Source organism: Danio aesculapii, chromosome 17 (assembly GCF_903798145.1).
Source record: "Danio aesculapii chromosome 17, fDanAes4.1, whole genome shotgun sequence".
Classification (NCBI taxonomy): domain Eukaryota; kingdom Metazoa; phylum Chordata; class Actinopteri; order Cypriniformes; family Danionidae; genus Danio; species Danio aesculapii.
Genome location: NC_079451.1, coordinates 40,160,600 through 40,180,275, shown reverse-complemented (window position 1 = coordinate 40,180,275; position 19,676 = coordinate 40,160,600). Strand labels below are relative to the sequence as shown.

The 19,676-nt window shown below is 35.5% G+C and overlaps 1 protein-coding gene across 1 annotated transcript; it reads left to right on the top strand.

Moving 5' to 3' along the window:
- Nucleotides 1–6,064: 6,064 nt before the first annotated feature.
- nfkbiab (nuclear factor of kappa light polypeptide gene enhancer in B-cells inhibitor, alpha b) lies at nucleotides 6,065–10,434 on the top strand. The gene is made up of 6 exons (XM_056477396.1): nucleotides 6,065–6,336; nucleotides 7,023–7,128; nucleotides 7,221–7,428; nucleotides 7,517–7,605; nucleotides 9,661–9,939; nucleotides 10,030–10,434. Exons 1-6 carry the CDS (start codon nucleotides 6,113–6,115, stop codon nucleotides 10,060–10,062), a joined length of 939 nt encoding a protein of 312 aa, XP_056333371.1. The 5' UTR covers nucleotides 6,065–6,112; the 3' UTR covers nucleotides 10,063–10,434.
- Nucleotides 10,435–19,676: the final 9,242 nt, after the last annotated feature.

The following is a 19,676-nucleotide window of genomic DNA, read 5'->3' as shown; positions in this document are numbered from 1 at the left end:
TTATTATCATCATCATTATTATTATTATTATTATTATTATCATTATTATTATTATTATCATTATTATTATTATTACTATTATCATTGTTGAAAACTGTCAGGCTGTTTTATATTTTCGTGTGAACAGTGATATTCAAAAGTGCCATTAAAAATATAAATACTTTTATCTTGTCCTTATCTTTATTTGCTTGGGCAGTCGAGAGAGCAGATTGATTATGTATTGACAAAACAGCTATTAATAATACTGAAACAAGGACATTATGCATTCCATAGACCCAACACCTTCCCCACAGAGAAATAAATAATCTCTAATATTCAATAATGGAATTAATTAAAATATATACATATTTAACTTACATCATTCATTGAGGACACATGCAAAAGTCACAGCAAAGACATTTATAATGTTACAAATGATTTAATTTAAATTAAACACTGTAATATTTAACTTTCTATTCACCAAAGAGCCCTAAAAACTCACAAATCATTAAGCAGAAAACAAAAAACATTTTTTTAACATTGATAATTGTAAGAATCATTTTTTAATGAATAAGTATCGATAATAGGGGTGACATGGTGGCTCAGTGGTTAGCACTGTCGCCTCACAGCAAGAAGGTCGCTGGTTTGAGTCCCAGCTGGGCCAGTTGGCATTTCTGTGTGGAGTTTGCATGTTCCCGCCCACAGTCCAAAGTCATGTGCTATAAATAAACTAAATTGGCCATAGTGTGTACGTGAATGAGTGTGTATGTGTGTTTACCAGTACTGGATTGCAGGTGGAAGGGCATCCGCTGTGTAAAACATATGCTGGATAAGTTAGCGGTTCATACCGCTGTGGCGACCCCTGATGAATAAAGGGACTAAGCCGAAGGAAAATGAATGAATGAATGAATGAATGAATGAGTATCGATGATAATTGATCATAACAAAGAAAAAAAACAGTAAATCAGCACTCTATTTTTATTCATAAAGTGTGATATCACAGACTGGAGTAAATTAAACTTCGAATCCCAGGATTAACGATGTACAGTAAAACTTGAAAATCTATATATTTTAATGCAAATAATGTTCCCCTACGAGGGAGCTCGCACTGCTTCGGAAATGATCATAACACTTGGGAACGCAAGTCATCACTTCCGACACAGCGTCTATTTACCTCAGAAAGCCATGGTAACGTGCGTAACACGACCCGTTTTGCAATATTACTGTGTTTATTGCATTCTTGATCAAATAAATGTACTCTTGTGAGGAATTTCCCAAACTTTAAACCAGTAGTGTGCACTGAAGGCGAGGCCGCTGTGACTTTTCGAAACTGAAACTGGGGTTCCTCGATAACCTGTTTACCTTCATTTCAGGTTTCTCCCATCTTTCCCTCGAAACACGCGATTTTTGAGGATTAATTGAGGATTCACTCACGGACTTTTTTATTAAGTCATCGCAGTCACTGCCACACCAGAATGGATGGAAAGCGAATGCCCGGCATCCTCACCTGAAGGTGCAGTAGCGCAGGTTAGTTATGTAATGCTTATGAGCAGTTTAAGCTGGAGAGGGTGAACTCTGTTGGTTTTAAAGGGCCAGTGCATTCCTGCATTCTCTTACCTCAAAGGCTTTTCTCTTTATCTCACACGCAAACATCGTCCAGACAAAGCACAGGGATCTGCTGTAGGTGGCCTTTTTGTCTAGGCTGACATATCAGGTCTGGAAACAATGAAGGAACAAGTTTATTTTTTCCAAAGTGAGATAAATATTTTGTAATACAGTTTTATTACGTTATAAACTTAAACTGGTTTGGAACAAATGGAGGATGAGTAAAGTATGACATTTACAAATGTGTTAAACATGCCTCTGAGTCTGTCCCAAGATTTTTGACATGTTCTAGCCATCAACGTTTGTTTATATTCACAGAATACAGTTTTTGTTTTGGCACAGTGGGTAGCATGATCGCCTCACAGCAAGAAGGTCACTGGTTCGAGTCCCGGCTGGGCCAGTTGGAATTTCTGTGTGGAGTTTGCATGTTCTAATGCAGTATAGGTGAATTGTATAAAACTAATTTCTCTGTAGTGTGTGAATGCAAGAGTCCCGTTGATGGGTTGCAGCTGGAAGGGCATCAGCTGTGTAAAACATATGCTGGATATGTTGGTGGTTCATTCCGCTGCGGAAAAAAATGAATGAATGAAAGTTATGTTTAATAGCAGGAAGTTGTTGGGCAACAGTCACACATAATCAAATGCACTGTGAAAGTATAAGACACTAAAATGCATCTGGTAATTCTGGCCATGTTGTTCACGGTAGAAATAAGCAGAACTCTTTTGTGTTTTGTAATTTTACTAAAATAACAATGGTAGAAATATATATATGTACATTTAGGAAAAATCAGTGTATTTAACAGTTATTAAATTACAGAATAAAAAATGGTCATCTTGAATATATGAATTATTAAAGTGAAACATGTTTCATGTTAGTATTTTTATTCATCATTAAATCAAACTGAACAATCTATTAATTCTGGTAATGATTGTTTGACACCAGTTTTCCTTCGAGGAATTTACAGAAATTAGCTTCCTTAATTTTTGGGGGGCCCCACATGACGCGGGGCCCCACCGCAGTGTGTGCCCTGCGTGCCCATCCAGTATGCCACTGATCATATCCTGTATGGTGTAAAGAAAAAAGAAATTAAGTGAATTACTATATATATATATATATATATATATATATATATATATATATATATATATATATATATATATATATATATATATAGTATTTATTTATTTATTTATTTTATTTTTTTGCCATGATGACAGCACATAATGTTTTACTGGTTATTTTGCAAGATTAGTATTCAGCTTAAAGTGCTATTAAAGGCTTAACTATGTTAAATTGGTCAAGTTATGATAATTAGGCAAGTCATTGGACAACAGTTTGTTCTTTAGCTAATCAGGGGATTTTTTTAACTGCTTTCAGTCAAATAAATAAGACTTTCTCCAGAATAAAAAATATTATAGGAAATACTGTGAAAATTTCAAAAAGTTAAACATCAAAAGATTTCAAATTTGTCTTCATCTGTAGGCTATGTGACGCATGATAAGTGATGATTCAGGGATCACATTTTCAAGTGATGGTGCTGTTCCTGCTGTTTGGCTGGTGAACTCACTTGAGGAAGTGTGTGTGTTTCTGCCTCAGAAGAAAAATTGATGGTCAACCCACTGTTCTCCCAAACATGCTGAGGAGAGCCTTCGTCACGTCTGTGTGAGAAGCAGGACAGGACGTCCCATCCACTCCAATCACATGATGCACACAAAAACATTTTCAGACTTTCCAGTATTTGATCAGTTGATTGCGACGGGACTTCCTGATAGCAGTGCAGAGCTAATGCATTGTTGTGATTAGTAGGTCATTTTGTTCTTTTCTTCTACACAATCCACTCGTGATCTTATCTTACATGAATTAATTAGATTGTATCAGAGAAAAAAGGCTGTTTGTAGGTCAGGCTGAGATTAGTTTACAGTAGTAAAAGCGTTTGCCGGTGGTGTTTCAGTGAACACCCTCTGCCCCGGGGCTTTTCAGACATGCTTACTGTTACTATGGCTTTTGTTGTTGTGTTTGAGAACAGGTTGTCCTGGAGTTTACACTTGCATCCTGAGAAAAAAAAAAAAACACAGCACATTCTTTGCGTCCTTTGAGTAAATGCCTTTGTGGGCAAAATGGCACAACGCAACACAGAGGAGTTTCCCTGTCACATTATGAGGAAGCACTTAGAAGTTGGCCCCATTCAGTTAACTTCCTGTATTATATATATATATATATATATATATATATATATATATATATATATATATATATACACACACACACACACACACAGTGCCCAGCATAATTAAGTACACCACATTTTGAAAATAAATATTTGTATCCATTTCTCAGTGAATATCGGCAATGTATTTTGGTGCATTTAACCAAAACAGATTTATTGAACAGATATATTTATTAAAATAATATTTTAGTCACCAAACATATTTAGAAATTGAAAGATAATACTATTAAATTCAAGCAAAATATTGCAAAAAAAAATTACAAGCTACAAAATTTCAACTAAATTGTTCAATTTTTTCACTTCTCTTGATTTTTCCTCTTTTTTTAAATTTGTATTTATTTTTTTCTATAACATATAAATTTGGCGGTACTAGTTTTTGGGCCGTTATCGTAAGTTATTTTGTTAGATAAGCTCCAGATTTGGCTTCAGTACTGACTAATCTAATGTATATGCACAAATATAATATTGTACAGCTTCCTATTAAAAATATGATTTTAAAAGATAGATTGTGAGGGTTGCATTTATAATAATAATAATAATAAAAATAATATATTTGATTTGCAATGCACTTTTCTCAAAATCAAAGCGCTACAAGGCAAAAACAATAAAACAGTAAAAACAATAAATGGGAAAATATAGCAATACGTAAGAAAACTTTAAATCATACATTAAAAACACTGCTAAAGAGGTGAATCTTAAGAAGCTTAAAACAGTCCAGAGAAATGGCATTCTTAATGGTAATGGGTAATGCATTCCATTATTTTGGCGCACGGTATGAAAAAGCCCTACCACCCAAGGTGTTAAGTCTGCAGCGTGGCTGCAACAGGGTAAGACCTGAAGCAGAGGGAAGACTGTTAGGAGGAGTATAAAGTGTCACGAGATCACAGATGTACTCATATATGCTGAGCAATATATATATATATATATATATATATATATATATATATATATATATATATATATATATATATATATATATATATATATATATATACACATACACACACACACACACACACACACACACACACACACACACACATAAATACATATACACTTTACCGGTCAAAAGTTTGGGGTCAGTTTTTTTTTAGAGAAAATTATTCAGTTATTCTGTTTATCAAGGCGACATTTATTAAATGTAAAAAAAAAATTACATATTTATTAAAAATGCTTTCTTATTGAATGTAGTTTGAAGTTCAAATGAAATTAGTACTCCAATCATTATTACACAATAATAATAATTAATATTACAGTGATTTCTGAAGCATCATGTGACTCAGAAGACCCGAGTAAAGAAGCTGAAAATTCACCATTAAAATCACTGGAATAAATGATTAAATTAAATTAAAAACTACTTTTGAACAGTTATTTTATTGTGAAATAACATTTCACAATTTTACAATTAGTACTGTATTTTTGATTAAATAATTGCAGACTTGGTGAATATATATATATAAGTCTGCAATTATATATTTAAAACAATGTTTACAATGCAAAATGGAGGTATGATTATGAGTCATATGTTATGCATTGTTATAGTTTGTTCACATGTTGCAATTATAGAAACCACCTGCAAACTGTATGGAATGTATGATTCAGTATCTTACACTAATTTACATTAAACATTATATATTTAAATTAGTTAATTATATGATTTTTATTAATTCTATGTACATAAAATTAACCCTACTTAGAACTAAATATTTAAAATATATCTTGCACAATAGGTAAATTACAAATGCAAATATATATATATATATATATTCATTTACATATTGTGCAAGATATATATTTAAATATTTAGTTCTAAGCATATTTTTAAGGGTTACTTGCGTATGTATTTTAGTATATCCGATTTTGTGTACATGTTGCAACATCAGAATTACAGAAATGATCTGCAATCTACATGGCTGGTCTTTCAGCACAACATTTTGAAATGTTTAAAGATAGGACTTTTTGCAAGCCACCACTTTGCAATGTTGTGAGTAGGTATAAGCGTTTTCTTTTCTGACACATAATGTTTATGTTTTTTCCCCATTTCAGCCTGCCCCTACTGGAATTCTGGAATAAGCCTTCAGTATTACCATACGTACAGATCTCTGATAGATTTAACGAAGCAGAGAAAAATTCCCTAAACTCCTCCTGGCGCAGTTCATTCCCTCAAGTCCATTCACACGCCAATCACTCTGGAAATCCCCCACCCTCACCGAAGCCCCGCCTCCTTTCTCTTCATCTCGTATAACTCTTAGTAAAAGCTTCATAGTCCAGAAGAGCGACACAAACTGCAGACCGTGAAACATGGAGCTTTACCGAGGCACCACCGCCAACCAAACGGATTATAACGATGACGGTCGCGGCCCCAAATCTGGGAAATTGCTCTCGAACACCGACGAGCGTTTGGACAGCGGTTTGGATTCGCTAAAAGAGGACAATCTTCCGTCGCTTGAGGAATGCAGAATCGCGGACTTTATCGGGCCGACGGACGAGCCCTGGAAGAAAGAGCTCACCGAGGACGGAGACACGTAAGTCCGCTGACGTCTTAAAACATTTGCACTTGATGCAAAAACATTTACATGCATCTGAAATTTCAAGTAGGCTGCTTTAAAGTCATTTTTGGTTGCAGAGAAGCGTATTTATTTACTTAATTGCGAGTGTTTCGTTTTTTAATTAGTTCTAAGCATAATGCATGTAAGATATAAGTATAATGCATACATTCATGAGAGTTCTACTACATAATTGAGGAGATTTTAATCGTAAAAGCAGTAAATGTTAACTTTTGCATTGTAAAATATATGTATGTAATTAATTATAGGTTTATTTACATATTTATATAGGATTGCGCTTAAAGTATATATAATCTCTGCAAAACTATTACACATTTACAAACTTTAAACATTCCATTCGCAAACCGCAGCGCGCATGCGCAGGCACCCTACGGTAATAATGGGCTTTATGTAAACAGAAACGCCGCATCGGTACGGACTGTTCTCTGGCGCCGCGTCGCTGTGGGCGGGGCCTCTGTGTTGGCTTGACGTCAATGTAGGCGTGACTGCGCGAACTCGGAAAGTCCCGGGCACTTTGCCAGCCACTCAGACACGCATGTCCCTACTAGGAAAAATACAGTTCTCTGCACACCAAAAAAAGCTTTGTTTCATAGATGAAAATGCTCTCACAGTTGCTTAACCATGCAAATCTTTATCTTTTAAAGGTATCTACATCTCGCCATTATTCACGAGGCCACGGATGCTGCATTAAAAATGATTGCCTTATCCCGTAGAGACCCTTTCCTCAACATACAAAACAACCAGAGACAGGTACATCAGAGAGATTTGAGCTTTTAAATAGAAGTATCAATCAGTTAATGACTCTAAATACTAAAGCCCTCCCTCCTCTGTTGGTATTTCAGACTGCACTGCATTTGGCCATCATCACAGATCAGCCTCTCATTGTGGAGCAGTTACTGAAAGCTGGCTGCGATGCATCTTTGGTGGATGACCATGGTAATACTGCGCTCCATATCGCCTGCAGGAAAGGTTCTCTGGCCTGCTTCGGCCTCCTAACACAAGGCTGCTCGCAGCACCTCTCAACAATCCTTCAGACACCAAACTATAATGGTAAAATTGATTTTCAGTGAACGTTACGCTTGTCTAATTTTCCTTTTGGCCAGCTTTGATCTGATTTGAATGTGGTTTTACTTACCAGGTCAGAAATGCATACACGTGGTCGCCATCCAGGGTTACTTGTCATTGTTGGAAAGCCTCATCCAGCTCGACGCAGATATAAATGCACAGGTAAAACATTATTCAAAGCATATTAAAAGTAGTTCACCCAAAAACAAAATATTCCCATCATTTACTCACAATAGAGTTGTTATAGACCTCATAGGAGTTTTGTTTATCTAATGAACACAAAAGAAGATAGTTTGAAGAATGTTAAAGGGATAGTTCTCACAAAAATGAAAATTTCTTTACTATTTACTCACTTTTATGAATTTCTTTCCTCTGTTGAACACAAAATGAGATATTTCGAAGAATGTTGGGAAAAAAACATCCATAGTAGGCACAAAAAATACTATGGAAGTCAATGGCTGTTTTATTTCCATTTACTATTTACTTGGACTCAAATGGTTCTACACGTTTATGAATTTCTTTTGTTGAACACAAAATGAGATATTTTGAAGAATGTAGGGAAAAAAAATACTATGAAAGTCAATGTCTGTTTTTTTTCTCCCAACATTCTTCAAAAGATCTTCCCTTGGGTTCAACAGAATAAAAAACACTCAAAACGTTGGACTAAAAGGCTTATATTTCTTATTGACTTCTATTGTAGTAGAAAAACACTGAGGAAGTCAATGGGGACAACAATTTGTTTTTAGATATATTAAAGAATCTTGGATTAAATTGACACCCAAAGTAGGACAAAAATACTATAGAAGTCAATAGCTGTTTTTTTCCCTCAACATTCTTCAATACATCTTCCTTCATGTTCAACAGAATATAAAAACTCAAACATGTTTGGACCAAACCGCTTATGTTCCCTGTTAACTTCTATTGTACTGGAAAAAATCCTACGGATATTTTTGAGATATTTTGAAGAATGTTGAAAAAATACTATGCAAGTCCATTGGTGTTCCCCCCCAAATCTTCCATTATTTCCAATGTTTCTTCCTTTGGGTTCTACAGAATAAAAAAAAATCTCAAAACATGTTTGGACCAAAAAGGTCAGGTACCATTAACTTCTATTGTCCTGGGAAAATATTGAGGAAGTCAATGGGGAGGACAATTTTTTTTTTAAAGATATGGTGAAGAATGTTGGAAAATCTGACATCTATAGCAGGAACAAAAATACTATGGAAGTCAGGGGTTGTTTTCCCCCCAACATTCTTCAAAACATCTTCCCTTGTGTTCAGCAGAATAAAATGTTTTGACATTTATAGTAGGAACAAAAAATACTATGGAAATTATTGGGGGAGACAAAATTCTTCTGAGATATTTTGAAAAATGTAAAAAATTGACATCCATTGCAGGAACAAAAATACTATAGAACTCAATGGCTGTCCCCCCTCCCCCCCGACATTCTTCAAAACAGCTTTCCTTGTGTTTAAAAGAATAAAAACAAAAACGTGTTTGGACCAAAACGCTTATGTTCCCCACTAACTTCGATTGGAGTGGAAAAATACTGAGGAAGTCAATGGGGGACTTTTTTGTTTTGAGATATTTTGAAGAATATCGGGGAAAAAAAAACTCACATCCATAGTAGGAAAAAAAAACCTCAAAACATGTTTGGAGCAAATTGCTTATATTCCCCATTAACTTCTGTTGTAGTGGAAAAATACTAAGGAAGTTAATGGAGGATAAATTTCTTGAGATATTTTGAAGAATGTTGGAAAAACCTCCATAGTAGGAACAAAAAAAAAAAACTCTGAATGTCAATGGCTGTTTTTTCCCCAAAAATATTCAATATATCTTCCCTTGGATCCCACAGAATTAAAAAAAAATCAACATGTTTGGACCAAACTGCTTATGTTTCCCATTAACTTCTATTGTAGTGGAAAAAATAGATATTTTGAAACATGTTGAAAAAAATTGACATCCATAGTGGGATCAAAAAAATACTATGGAACTCAATGGCTGTTTTTATTTCCCCCAACATTCTTCGAAACATCTTCCTTTGTGTTCAACAAAATAAAAAAGCTCAATAGGTAACTAAAATGTTCCCTATTATCTTACTAAAACACTGATGAATGATGTAAATGATTTTTGGGTGAACTATCCCTTTAAGTAGCGCCACAAATCTTAATAAAATCTTTCAAGCAGCATGTCTAATACATTTATGTTTGTCTTCAGGAGCAGTGTAACGGCCGAACCGCTCTCCACCTCGCAGTGGACCTCCAAAACTTCGACATGGTCAAACTTCTCATAGAAAAAGGTGCCAGTGTTCACAGTGTCACATACGGCGGTCACACGCCTTATCACCTGACCTACGGCCGGTCGAACGCTGACATCCAAAAAGTCCTGTATGAGCTCACGTCGCCACACCTTAGGGAACTTCCAGAGAGTGACTCAGAAGATTGTGAGGATAGCGACGAGGAATATGAAGAACGCTGTCAGTCTGAGGTGGAAGAAGTAAGTCTGCATATTCCTGTGAAAGTCTATATATTTCTGTATTTCTATAAAAATGTACATGTTTCTAATCGTCTTCCTTTATTTTGACAGCTGTATGATGATATTAAAGTGATGGGGCAGTAGGAAGTGTTGAAGGACTTGTGTGTTGAATGGAGATATACGTTCTCATCGGAGGACACAGGAATCGAATCCAAGCGGAGGTCACGGGCAGCACATCAGGCAGCCGAAAACACGAGACCAATGTTAGGAGGCCCAGAAGCCAAGGGCGAATTTTTTTTGAGCAACACTGGAGAGACGCCGCATAAACCATCCTGTCGGCTCTCTATGATGGACTGTACTGTCAGCCGAATTGAACGGCTGGGTTTCTGATGTAAAATATTGTGCATATTACAGACAGATTTATTTTTATATATTAACATGTACATGTGTATATACGGAGCTTGTGGAAAAGAACGTCACGTTTTAAATTAAAGGAAAAAAAAACTTGTGAATTGATTTTGGGTTTGTTTTTTTGCTGGCTGTACTTCCTTGGAAATGAATGTTGGGCGGTTGCGATTGAGAAATGAGGAAGTTGAAGATCCTTTTATGTCACTGAGGGAGAAGTGTGTGCAGCTGAAGCGCCTGTACGCTGTTTTCCGTCAGCTGAGAGTACGCTGGAATTTCCTGAGCAGGAAGAGCCATTCAGACATAATTGGCGATGGCGAAAGTTCCCTGAATAAGGAACGTATTGGAGTCACACAATGCAGCTTTATGTAGAATTCTATCAGGGTTGTACATTTTCCCAATTCTCCCACATGAGTTATTTTGTTTTCCTAGAAAGAGGCCATTATGCTGATATTCTTAGAAAAGGGTGCAGATTTGTCATGTTACTTATTTAAAGGGACGGATCACTCAGAAATGAAAATTACCTCAGTGTTTACTCACCCTCAGGTATATTTTGTTCTGTTGAACACAGATTATATCCTGAATAATGTTAGAAAGTGGTAACCGCTGACTTGAGTTCCATAGTAGGAAAAAAATATATTTATGGAAGTCAGTGGCTTCAATATTTCTTTCTATCCACCTGCTTTTGGAATATGACAATAAATAGTTAATGGGAATGCTTAGATGTGCATCAATTTTGCAAATGCCCGTTTAAAAAAAAATTGAGTAGGATAAACGTTATATTCTATAAATGAACATTTGCATAAATTATGATGCAGAAGGTCATGATTCACACTCATTAAATAATAACTTTATTTTACATTCTTAGGAGATACAAAACACAGCTATTTTGGCCCAATGCACAGTGCATGAATCTTCACACAATGTCGTAAGACGTTAATATTACGTTGGATTTAGGTCATGATGTCAGCTGACTAAAATTCATTGTGAATTATTTTGATGTCGAATGATGTTGATATTTGGTTGTTTTTAAGGATGTGTTGGTAAGTGACCAAAAACCAACGTCATATTGACGTCAAATTCAGAAAATTCAACGTCTGATAAACGTCATAGTAGTAACGTCCACACAACATTAACCTGTAACATCATTAGACGTTGATATTTGGTTACGTCGGGCCAACATCTTAAACCAACGTCATATTGACATCACATACTGACAATTATTTGTCAAGTTTACAGCAACCAAAATCTAACATCTGATAAACATAGTGGTAACATCTTTAGACGTTGATATTTGGTTGTTTTTAGGTTGTGTTGGTAAGTGACCAAAATCCAACATCGGGCCAACATCTTAAACCAACATCATATTGACGTTACATACTGACAATTACTTGTCAAGTTGACAGCAACCAAAATCTAACATCTGATAAGCATAGTGGTAACATCCACACAACATTAACCTGTAACATCTTTAGACATTGATATTTGGTTGTTTTTAGGTTGTGTTGGAAAGTGACCAAAATCCAACGTCGAGTAAACATTTTAAGCCAACGTCATATTGACGTCAAATTCTGATATTTTTTTGTCAGGTATACGGCGACTAAAATTCAACGTCTGATAAACGTCATAGTGGTAACGTCCACACAACATCAAGCTGTAACATCATTAGACGTTGATATTTGGTTGTTTTTAAATTGTGTTGAAAAGTGAGCAAAATCCAACGTCGAGCCAACATCATATTGACGTCAGATTCTGGCATTTATTTGCATTTATTATTATTTTAGGTTGTTTTAAGGTGGTGTTGGAAAGTGACCAAAACCAGAGTCAAGCCAACATCCTAATGACGACAAATTCTGACATTTATTCGTCAGGTATACGGCAACCAAAATTCAACGTCTGATAAATGTCATAGTGGTAACGTCCACACAACATCAACCTGTACTGTCATTAGACGTTGATATTTGGTTGTTTTTAAGGATGTGTTGGTAAGTGACCAAAAACCAACGTCGAACTAACATTATATTGACGTCAAATTCAGAAAATTCAACGTCTGATAAACGTCATAGTAGTAACGTCCACACAACATTAACCTGTAACATCATTAGACGTTGATATTTGGTTACGTCGGGCCAACATCTTAAACCAACGTCATATTGACGTCACAAACTGACAATTATTTGTCAAGTTTACAGCAACCAAAATCTAACATCTGATAAGCATAGTGGTAACATCCACACAACATTAACCTGTAACATCTTTAGACGTTGATATTTGGTTGTTTTTAGGTTGTGTTGGAAAGTGACCAAAATCCAACGTCAAGTCAACATTTTAAGCCAACGTCATATTGACGCCAAATTCTGACACTTTTTCGTCAGGTATCCGGCAACTAAAATTCAACGTCTGATAAACGTCATAGTGGTAACGTCCACACAACATCAAGCTGTAACATCATTAGACGTTGATATTTGGTTGTTTTTAGGTTGTTTTAAGGTGGTGTTGGAAAGTGACCAAAACCAGAGTCAAGCCAAGATCCTAATGACGACAAATTCTGACATTTATTCGTCAGGTATACGGCAACCAAAATTCAACGTCTGATAAATGTCATAATGGTAACGTCCACACAACATCAACCTGTACTGTTATTAGACGTTGATATTTGGTTGTTTTTAAGGATGTGTTGGTAAGTGACCAAAAACCAACGTCGAACTAACGTTATATTGACGTCAAATTCAGAAAATTCAACGTCTGATAAATGTCATAGTAGTAACGTCCACACAACATTAACCTGTAACATTATTAGACGTTGATATTTGGTTACGTCGGGCCAACATCTTAAACCAACGTCATATTGATGTCACATACTGACAATTATTTGTCAAGTTTACAGCAACCAAAATCTAACATCTGATAAGCATAGTGGTAAAATCCACACAACATTAACCTGTAACATCTTTACACGTTGATATTTGGTTGTTTTTAGGTTGTGTTGGAAAGTGACCAAAATCCAACTTCGAGTCAACATTTTAAGCCAACGTCATATTGACGCCAAATTCTGACACTTTTTCGTCAGTGAGCAAAATCCAACGTCGAGCCAACATCATATTGACGTCAAATTCTGGCATTTATTTGTCAAGTGTACGGCAACCAAAATCCAACATCTGATAAACGTCGTAGTGGTAACGTCCACACAACATTAACCTGTAACATCATTAGATGTTGATATTTGGTTGTTTTTAGGTTGCATTACAAAGTGACCAAATGCAACATCTGTCCAACATTGGACACTGATATCAACCCGATTTTCATTTCCACCCAAAATACAACCCACCACATTGTGGTACAACGTGAATCTGATGTCATTTTAACGTCCTGTGCCTACTGGGTTCTCACTCTACCTTCTTATGCCAGTCAATCACGTCATTAATTAGACGACTACTCAAAAGTTAAACATTTCTCTCAGCTCATTTTCATTTCAATATAGCAAACAACACAATAAATATTTCCTCCAGCTGTAAAAGCATCATCTCCATTGTACAGAAAAAGAACATCTGTATTATCACTTATTCATATCTTCGTCAACTGATACGATGAAATTCCAAAAGTCTAAAACATAAGAATTTAAAAAAAGATATATAAAGTAATTATTTAACGAGTGCAAAGCATGACCTTCTGAATGATATTAACAAGATCAACGCATCAAAATAAAAATCCGCTAATGCGCAGTGCAGACTTCATTACATAAACTACGGTGGAAACGCATTAAAAAAAAGTCGTGATTTTATTGTAACAAATCATGTGAGGATAAAAATTGGTGCAGTGGGACGGCGTCTGAAATGTTTTGTTCAATCTAAAATCCTGTCGTCAACAAAATAGTTCACTATTATTATCTCCCAAAGAGCAGCCTCCAAAAAACTAAAGCGTTCATCACGTTTCGTCTTTTGGGGCGCACGTAATTTATTACTTAAATGTCAGTGGCTTTGACCCCAGAAAATTCCATTTTTAATTTTGCTATTTGTTGCCAGTTTATCAGGAAGTGACACTTTTGTTCTCTTTGACCCATGGGGCGGAAACAGTGCTTTATTCGCAAATGCTTTATGCGATATTCGAGTTTTGCGAATAAATTAAATTTGCATCTTTGGATGGAATCTCCTACTCAAAACTAGAATAGATTGCTTCATTCGCATAAATAAATTCTCACAAAGAGCAGCCTCCAAAAAACTAGCGTTCATTACGTTTCGTCTTCTGAGGCGCACATAATTTATTATTTAAATGCCCACAGTGGCTTCTCCGAACCCAGATAATGCCATTTTTAATTTTCTTTGCTGCCAGTTTATCAGGAAGTGACGATTTTGAAGTCTTTGACCCATGGACGGAAACAGTGCTTTATTCGCAAATGCTTTATGCGATATTCGAGTTTTGCGAATAAATTCAATTTGCATCTTTGAATGGAAACTCCTATTCAAAACTAGAATAAATTACAGAGCTTACAGGGTTTTATTTGAGCCTTTTTCCCTTTATCACTTCTAGCATAGGACATCATTTCTAGTCTTCACTCAGCATGTAGTTTAAACAGTCCTAATATAAAGGCGGACTCTTTGCACTCAAGCCACCAGCGTGAAGTGAAACTCCAAGAAAAATTTCCTCACACTTTCACATTCACAATGCTAAGTTCAAATCAAAGTCAGACTTTTGCACACATGTGCTTTACAGTAAAGCAAAGTCAAGAAGTGTGTGCGCGTGTGGTTTTCATGATTTGAATTTAAACCTTAGACTTCTCAGAGGGATTCCACCTTAACTCTGCTTAATTTCCGAATGAGGATCCGGACTACATGCTCTCTCTTTTTTTGATTTCGAGATGGCTGAAAGACATCCATGCAAATGATGTAGTCATAGACGTAGTCTCTTTCTGAGATGTCTGGAGTCTGGTTAGGACATGCAAGACCTTGAGACAGGAGTCAGGACAAACATTTATGATTCAGACCCATCCGAGAAATGACACTCGGAAAATCCGCTTCTTGTTTAGAATTTATGAAGATCTCAGTGCCGCTTCTATGCAAATACTGCATCTAGCGGGGATTCTGAGGAGAGAGAGAGTTTTGGAAAGGCTATTTACATTATTTAAGAGTGCGAGAGAAAAGTGGTCAGGTGTGAACCAGCAGCGCTTACCATAAATGAAGACTTCCTCATGACATCTTACTGTAAAAATACATGACTGAAAATGAAATGGATTCTATCAGGGAGGAAGTTCATTCAGCCAGAGACACTTTAACTCATAAATGGTGGTCATTTGTAATAAAACACGCAGTGCTGGAAAGAGGACTGAAAAATCATCAGTAAAAGTACTATTACTTAAAACTGTAGTGCAAGTAGAGTAAAAGTTTCAGTTGTAAATATTACTCAAATTATGAGTAAAAAGTAGCTCTTCCAAAAGTACTCAAGTAGAGAGTATTACGCTGTAAAAAGCTGATGCATTTACATGTAATTTGTGGATGTGTGTAAAGAGACAAATAATACACAAGGTAAAATACATAAATAATCACGATAATATACAAGATAAAAATCTAAAACAGTTTTTTAAGGTTTCCTTTTGATAAAAATTGTAAAATTTTAGATGGATTCACATTTAAAAATATTTCATTTAAAGTCTGTCCAGATAAAAATTGTTGTCTGATAACATTAAAAATGGGGCACTCCACAAGAATGGATGTGTGTAAACGTAACATTCTGTAGTACATTTACTTCTTGCCCAGCAGGCACACAATGTCATAAGACATAGAGCAAAATTCAATGTCTAGCCAGCGTCTAAGGACAATGTTGTTTTGATGCCTAATAACAACGTCAAATGACATTGATATTTGGTTGATTTTAGGTTGTGTTAGAAAGTGGCCAAAACCCTACGTCAACCACCATCTTAAACCAACGTCATATTGACGTCAAATACTGATATTTATTCGTCAGGTATACGGCAACCAAAATCCAACATCTCATAGAGATCATAGTGGTAACATCCACACAACTTCAAGCTGTAACATCATTAGACGTTGATATTTGGTTGCTTTTAGGTTAGACATTGACGTCGTCAGCATGACGTTGGGTTCTGAGGTCAACCCGATTTTCATTTCCAAACAAAACGCAACATCCCCACGACGTTGGGGTACAATGTCAATCTGACGTCATGTTGATGTCTTGTGCCTGCTGGGTGTTTAAGGCCATTTCGGTCATCATAAGGCAAACAAATGTCATCTTCTCATCAGTGACATGTATCTAAACAGTCTCTGGGTCAATGCGTGCAAAGATTTTGGACATCTTCTTGGACAGTTTTAATGCTTCCAAACAGTTTGCTGCAATTATAAATGGCCCATGTCTTGAGGTAGCTCATTATGATTTGATTGGACAGGAATCACAGGACTGATTTTTCTAATCCCCATAGACAGGAAATAATAAAGTAGTGACTGCAGGCTGAAGGAGAGGAGTAAAAGTACCGAAACAGCACTAAAAATGTACTCAAGGAAAAGTAAAAGTACACATTTTATTAAAAAAAACCTATTAAAGTACCATTTCTGAGGAAAACTACTCAATAACAGTCGTTTGAGGATTTGTCATTTGTTACTTTACACCACTGATAACATGTGAACATGGACTATAAAAGCGGTCAGTTTTTGGTATTGGAGGCTGTGCATTATCTGAAAGATGAATGAAAAGGTTTTCCACTGATGTATGGTTTGTTAGGAACATTTAGAAAAGGTAAAACTATTTGGAAATCTGGAACCTGAGGGTTCATAATAAATCAAAATACAGAGAAATTCACATGTAAAATGTTCTGAATACCAATAGTTATGGATATCACTAAGCAAGAACTGAGTTTTAATGTATCAGTGAGCGCACTGGGTCTTAGTATTACATTTCCAAAACTAAATTTTAGGCCTTAAAATGTCTTAAATTTACTGAAATATTGCATTGTAGGTCTTAAATCATTTTAAACTGCTATGCAATCAGGCTGACACCATCCAATGACCAACAACACATCTCAATAAAATATTTAACTTTTAATATTTAACTTTTTTTTATTGCAGATACAATTTACAACAGCATCTGACAGGAAATTCCTACAATCAGGATGAACACCATTATATTTTTGCTCTAAAAATGCAATATAATGAGTACTGTAAAGGGATAATAAATAAAACTGTGTATTAAACTTCTATTATTTTTTGATTCTTCAAAAAACCTTTTAATCTTTGGCGCGTATATGAAATGTTCATCATAAAAGTTGGTCATTTGTAATATAACATGTGACCGTGGACTATAAAAGCGGTCAGTTTTTGGAAATGGAGACGTAAGCATTATCTGAAAGCTGAATGAAAAGGTTTTCCACTGATGTATGGTTTGTTAGGACAATTTTGTCTGAAATAAAAATGAGGAAATCTGGAACCTGAGGGTTTAAATTAAATCAAAATACAGAGAAAGATACATTTAAAATGCTCTATATTGTATTCTTAGTTATGGGTATCACTAATCAAGAATTGAGTTTTCCCTGTATCAGGGTGTCTGCAGGGTCTTAAAAAGTCTTAAATTTCCAAAACTTCCAGTTTTAGGCCTTTAAATGTCTTAAATTATTTATAACTGCTACTCAATCAGGTCGACACCATCCAATGATCAACAATACATCTCAATAAAACCTTATTTTTTAATATTTAACTATGTTTTTATTGCAAAGATACAATTCACAACAGCTGTTAAGACATCTGACAGCAAATTCCTATAACCAGGAAAAGAAAACTAAAAACAATTACACAATTCTTTATAATACCAGGCCCAGGGGTAAAAAATCCAAAGTGTTTAAGTATAAAAGATTATTCCTAAAGGTTTTAAGTCTTAAATTTGACTTGATGAAACATGCAGAAACACTGTGTATTTATGGTAGATTGTGTATAATATATCTTGATCTTTACTTAATGATTTGTAGCATAAAAATATGTACATGCAACATCAGACCAGGGTCACGTGGTGTTAAGTTAAAGTGTGATAAACATTTCATATACAGGCCAAATATTAAAACATGTTTTGGAGAATCAAAAAAAAAAATAGAAGTTTAATATGCAGCTTTAAAGTACTCATTATGTTTCATTTTTGGGGCAAAAATATAATGATGGATCATTCATTATACCATGTTGACCAGATGATCCCCACTAAAATGTCTTGTCAGGTATATCATTCGATTTAAAAAGAACAAAATGTGATGAAATTAAATCACATATTTATAATAGTCATAGTGAAGCCCAGAATATTATAACTAAGTCATTCCAAATCTTTATAATGCTACTTAAATCACTAGCCTAGGTTTTACCCATGCGTCAGCAGGAACATTTAATTAGTTAAAAAAATAATACAATTTAAATGTAGTATGATTATTTATATGATCTTTATCATTAAAGATTCAGCCCCATTTCTTATAATCTACAGACAGCCAGAAAAACATCTTCACAATTTTTTTCTATAAGTTTAACTTTAAAACAACAGCTAAAATGCTTGAATCCTACTATTAAAGTACGCAAGAAATCAATACTCACCATATTGATTTTGTTAGCTCACATTGCTAGTTTTGTCTGTCTGAGGCAATGGGCGTGGCTAACATACCTAATCACGCCTCTCCAACTCAATGGTGAGGTGGTGTCTGTAATGGTGCGTTCATACAAGACGCGGATGAAGCATCAAGCGTGAGTGATTTCCATATTACGTCAATGCAAAGACGCGAATAGACATTTTGTGGTGCGTTTCGCGTAAACAAAGCAGCGCAAGTTGAGCGTTTTGCGTGTTTGACATTCTTAACATGAGAAAATCAGAACTTTAGCAGACATTCATGCCACGTTAACCAATCAGGAGTTTGCTCTAGTTTGGGCGTGATTATGACGTACGCCTGTTGTTGGTGTCCCTCCATCAACTGTGGGAAATCCTCTTGCCGACACCAGACAACAGTTCATCAAACTGGGCTCGGCTCAGTCAAAGAACAGCTGAAAGCTTCCATCATCCAGGTAGAGTTTCTGGAGGAGTTGATGAACTCAGAGCTTGGTGCACCTCTGAAATCATCTAGTGGACTCAGACACCGCGCCTAACATTTCTACTGTGTTTTTCAGCCTTCCTAAAGCACATAAAGCACAGCTAATCTCTCAATAAAATCCATGTTAGCTATTTAGTAATGAAGCTAGAGTCAACAGGTAGACAGAAGCCCCACCCATGACGCGAATCTGCATCCATTTTGAAGTGAATTTCTTGGTCAAATAAAGCGAATTTGACGGGAGTAAACTCAAAATGTTCAAACATCTATTTACGTGAGAATAGCAAGATTTATTTGC

Bases quoted from the DNA above. Each gene is read 5' to 3' on its own strand.
- nfkbiab (XM_056477396.1), top strand. From the start codon at position 6,113: ATGGAGCTTTACCGAGGCACCACCGCCAACCAAACGGATTATAACGAT. The intron at 6,337-7,022 runs GTAAGTCCGCTG...TATCTTTTAAAG, and splicing joins CTCACCGAGGACGGAGACAC to GTATCTACATCTCGCCATTA. The intron at 7,606-9,660 runs GTAAAACATTAT...GTTTGTCTTCAG, and splicing joins ACGCAGATATAAATGCACAG to GAGCAGTGTAACGGCCGAAC.